This window comes from Penaeus japonicus, unplaced genomic scaffold, assembly GCF_977035675.1.
Source record: "Penaeus japonicus unplaced genomic scaffold, GWHDUDI00000001_assembly GWHDUDI00000001, whole genome shotgun sequence".
NCBI classification, from domain to species: domain Eukaryota; kingdom Metazoa; phylum Arthropoda; class Malacostraca; order Decapoda; family Penaeidae; genus Penaeus; species Penaeus japonicus.
In genome coordinates, this window is record NW_028234403.1 from 2,556,973 (window position 1) to 2,561,972 (window position 5,000).

Sequence of the window (5,000 nt, forward strand, 5' to 3'; positions counted from 1 at the left end):
TTTCTTCATCCTCTTCGGCAGGATGGACGCGTCCTTCCTCGACTCGCGTGCCGGTCTTGGACGGAGGAGAGCCAGGCGAGGCCTCGGCACTGGCAGGAGCGTCCTCGTGGTGGTCCTGGCGATCCGTCAAGAGCGGATGGTGGTCGAGGAAGACGCTCCTCTTTCTTGCTACGATATTTCGCGGGATCATTCGCAGACACACCATTGATTTCCTTCTGGCGGGCTTGGCTGATCCGGCGTCCATGGTGTCCGCAGCCTTGCCACCGCCTAACAGCTCTTTCAAAGCAAGCATTTGGTTCTTTGGTCTTTAGTTTGCTACTGGTGAAAGGGGAAAATAATACGGATATCATAAGACCGTCCCCAAAAACGGACAAGGAAAAAAATGCATACATATAAATACATACAAACACACGCACGCACGCACGCACACACATACATACACACACACACAAACTGACTCACTCATACAATTTTCTTACACACGCGCGCGCACGGATAATTGTATGCGCGTGTGTTCAAACGCGCTTGCTGAAGGTAAAGGAATAGCTCAACTTAAAAATGTCTCTGAAATCGCAACAGAAACTTCCCTATGGCATCGCATTGCTCCGGAAAAAGCCATCCAAGTTAAACGGAAACTTTTCGGTGGAGTTTATCACACCGTAACATTTCTGGCATCAAAACTTTTAAACTTCAGTGACAAAGTTTCATCTTGCATGCGACGTGTGCGCCTTCTGATTTGTGTTTTCGCATTCTATAAAAAGGATTACAGAATTAAAGAAATATACAGTCGTGGGTTGACAACTCGCTGTATTTTGCGTATAGGAATTATGATCACAAAAAAATGAAAATCTGTGAGAAAGGAATAAAACCATAATTAGTAAATGACGTAAAAGGTTTTTTTTTTCCTTTATTAGGTTTAACTATACCATGGCCTGTCTTGATATGCGGAAGATATTTCACATCTTAATTATATAAGGGGTTGAGTATATACACAGTGTGTGGGTGTTTGAGAGAGAGAGAGAGAGAGAGAGAGAGAGAGAGAGAGAGAGGGGGGGAGGAGGAGAGAGAGAGAGAGAGAGAGAGAGAGAGAGAGAGAGAGAGAGAGAGAGAGAGAGAGAGAGAGAGAGAGGGAGAGAGAGAGAGAGAGAGAGAGAGAGAGGGGGGGGGGAGAGAGAGAGAGAGAGAGAGAGAGAGAGAGAGAGAGAGAGAGAGAGAGAGAGAGAGAGAGAGAGAGAGAGAAGAGAGAGAGAGAGAGAGAGAGGAGAGAGAGAGAGAGGGGGGAGAGAGAGAGAGAGAGGAGAGAGAAAGCGAGAGACAGAGAGACGGAGAGAGAGAGAGGAGCGAGATAGGGAGGAAGAGAGAGAGAGAGAGAGACAGAGAGACGGAGAGAGAGAGAGGAGAGAGAGAGAGAGAGAAGGGAGAGAGGTAGAGACTGAGAGAGAGAGAGGGAGAGACTGAGAGAGAGAGAGGGAGAGACTGAGAGAGAGAGAGAGAGAGAGAGAGAGAGAGAGAGAGAGAGAGAGAGAGAGAGAGAGAGAGAGAGAGAGAGAGAGAGAGAGAGAGAGAAGGGAGAGACTGAGAGAGAGAGAGGGAGAGACTGAGAGAGAGAGAGAGAGAGAGAGAGAGAGAGAGAGAGAGAGAGAGAGAGAGAGAGAGAGAGAGAGAGAGAGAGAGAGAGAAGGGGGAGAGAAAGAGAGAGAGAGAAAGAGAGAGAGAGAAAGAAAGAGAGAGAGAGAGAGAGAGAGAGAGAGAGAGACAGACAGAGAGAGAGAGACAGACAGAGAGAGACAGACAGACAGACAGACAGAGAGAGAGAGAGAGAGAGAGAGAGAGAGAGAGAGAGAGAGAGAGAGAGAGAGAGAGAGAGAGAGAGAGAGAGAAGGAGAGAGGGGAGGGAGAGGAGAGGAGAAGAGGGAGAGAGAGAGAGAGAAGAAGAGAGAGAGAGGGAGAGAGAGAGAGAGAGAGAGAGAGAGAGAGAGAGAGAGAGAGAGAGAGAGAGAGAGAGAGAGAGAGAGAGAGAGAAAGTCCGCATTAGGCGCAAGACTGAGGCGTACTTCAGTACCCCTAATTTCTCCGACAAGGAAACAAGAGAAATGCTAATCTCGTTAACGAACAAATTTATTCAAATTTTGGCGCAACTTTCGTCAGCTTGAGGAGTTATGAATATTTAAGAGCCGACGTGCGCGTGCGTGTGCGGGAGATTTGGAGTACCGGCAAAACTTGGTCCGGCAATTAAGGCCAAGTTGTTGTTGTGAGAGGGCAAAACTTCATGCAGATGTTCAGTCACACACGCACACGCACGCGCACACGCACACGCACGCGCACACGCACACGCACACGCACACCAACGCGCACACGCACACGCACACCCACGCGCACACGCACACGCACGCGCACACGCACATATATATATATATATATATATATATATATATATATATATATATATATATATATACGTGTTGTGTATCATGCATGTACTGTGAACGCCACGGTGTTGACAATCGTCAAAAAAAAAAAAAAAAAAAAAAAAAAAAAAAAAAAAACCAGAAATCTCCATGAACAAAACTGAAAAAGAAAAAAAAGACTGGCCATACATCACTTGGGGAGGACCCCCCCCCCCCCCCGAGCCGTGAAAAACACACATTTCAATACCATCGCAAAACGATTTGTCAAAAGCGAACAAATAAAACGAAACACAACATAAAAGCAGCGAGGAGAGGGGAGTTAACAAACATTGAAGAGGAGGGTCGGGTGGAAGGGGCGTGTGCTCCCTGGTGCGGGCGTGGGCGTAGCGGCCTGTGCTCGTGGGCGGGTGAAAGAGTGCGGGGACGTGCTGCAGTGCCGGCGACCTCTCCGGAAACAGGGGAGAGTTGGGAGGAAAATAACATTTGCAATTTTCGAACTCGTGCATTCCAAAAACAATTTATTTATAATCATATTTGCAAACATTACACACATACACACACACACACACACACACACACACACACACACACACACACACACACACACACACACACACACACACACACACACACACACACACATATATATATATATATATATATATATATATATATATATATATATATATACATACTGTATATATATATATACATATATATATATATATATATATATATATATATATATATATATATATTATATATATATATATATATATTTATATATGTATATATATATAAATACATATAAATATATATATTTATATATATATAAATATATATATATTTATATATACAAATATATATATATATATATTTATATATATAAATATATATATATATATGTATTTATATATATACATAGTATATATATATATTTATATATATATACATATACATATACATATTATATATATATATATATATATATATATATATATACATATACATACATACATACATACATACGCGCACACACACACACACACACATATATATATACACACATATACATACACATAATATATATATATACATATATATATATATACATATACATATACACACATTAGTATACATAGATCTGTATGTACATACATGAATATAGATAACCAGAATCATTTTCGAGACAAAGGGATATGTTTGTCTACTGTTTCCACGACCCAGTTCAAAACCCTCGCATAATCATTACCCTGTTCAATATTCAGCGTCAGCAAGCTCCGCCCTATACCATCTCCACTTATTCGGGGGGGGGGTCTTCTACCCTTTCCTAGGCTGTTTATTTAATCGTTCCGTACGTTACTGCTTTGTGTTTATTCCGTTTTTGTTTTTTTCCTTCTTCTTCTTGTCACTTCTTTTACCTTCTTCATTCCAAATTACTTTATCTACCGTTCTCTATTCAAAGAGATTATCTGATTATCTGTCTACGAATACGGGTCGTTATGGCGATTTTGAATTTCGGATTTCTCGGCTCGCGCGAAAGAATTCTTCCGAGATAAGAAAGATAATTATCCAGTCGGCATGTCGGATGCTTAATGAGTCTCCGCCTCTTGCTTATCTAAAGAAAGGGCCATTATCCACGTTAACCGCCAGGTGATTATGTCAGGGTTGATTTAGTCTTTGAAGAAAATATAGGCCCTAATAAATGACTGCCGTGGGATTGGGATACACTTCACGAGAGGGGGAGAGGGAGAGGGGGAGAGGGAGAAAGAAAGAAAGGGAGAAAGAAAGAAAGAAAGAAGGAAAGGGAGAGAAAGCGAGAAAAGGAGAGGGAGAGAAAGGGAGAAAGGGAGAGGAAGAGAGAGGAAAATGAGGAAGGAGAGGGAGTGAGGTGGGGGACAGAAAGGCAGATTCAGAGAGCAAAAAAAAGACAGACCAAATATTAATTTGTGGGCGGAGTCTCTACAAGAACAAGCAACCCTTTTCTACTTGTTACTTCGTGTGTGATATACTCGACTATAAACCATCTTCACCTTTAAACTTATCAAGATTTTATTACAGAACAAATGAAAGGATTCCCGTTAAAAGATACATAAATAACGTACTTTCTCGCACAGCTGGCAACCGGCACTTCATTAGCCTGCTCATCGGCGCTTTTAATCGAGTTTCGTAAAGCGTGAGATAGCCAATACATTATTTCACATATTTTATGATTTACTTTTATCTATTCGTTTTCAATGTCTATATTCACGATCGCAGACTCCGCGAGACCCACAGACAGGTAAGACAAGCGCTTCACGTGTTGACTCCACCTTTGCTGAATAATTACAATAGGTAAATGAGGTGGGCACCTGTTCAAACCCTCAGGCTGCTATCGCTTAGCCCACAATATTTATGTATTTGCGTCCCATAAATTTATACATCTAAAGGGCATTAGACTATCATTTGAGTGGGCGGGACCACAGTCTGCCTCGCTTCTAATCTAAAACGTGATGTATGGGTGTAGAAGCGATCTGATCCAGGGGTGCGGGCGGGCAAGGGTTAATATAAGCACCAAGTAATAAGCATGTCCTAACTGCAGGTTGTACATAT

At 42.1% G+C, this 5,000-nt stretch overlaps 1 protein-coding gene across 2 annotated transcripts in view; it reads right to left on the reverse strand.

The window, feature by feature from the left end:
* LOC122252514 (uncharacterized) overlaps nucleotides 1-5,000 on the reverse strand; it is a 187,432-nt gene that overhangs the window by 177,651 nt on the left and 4,781 nt on the right. Inside the window, exon 2 of one of the 2 annotated variants that reach the window (XM_086553978.1) lies at nucleotides 1-315. This exon is cut by the window's left edge and continues 215 nt beyond it. In XM_086553978.1, coding sequence (XP_086410104.1) covers nucleotides 1-292 — 292 coding nt within the window. In that variant the 5' untranslated portion in view covers nucleotides 293-315. Of the gene's footprint in view, nucleotides 319-5,000 lie in introns of both variants that reach the window. The other variant, XM_086553920.1, reaches the window with a different exon arrangement.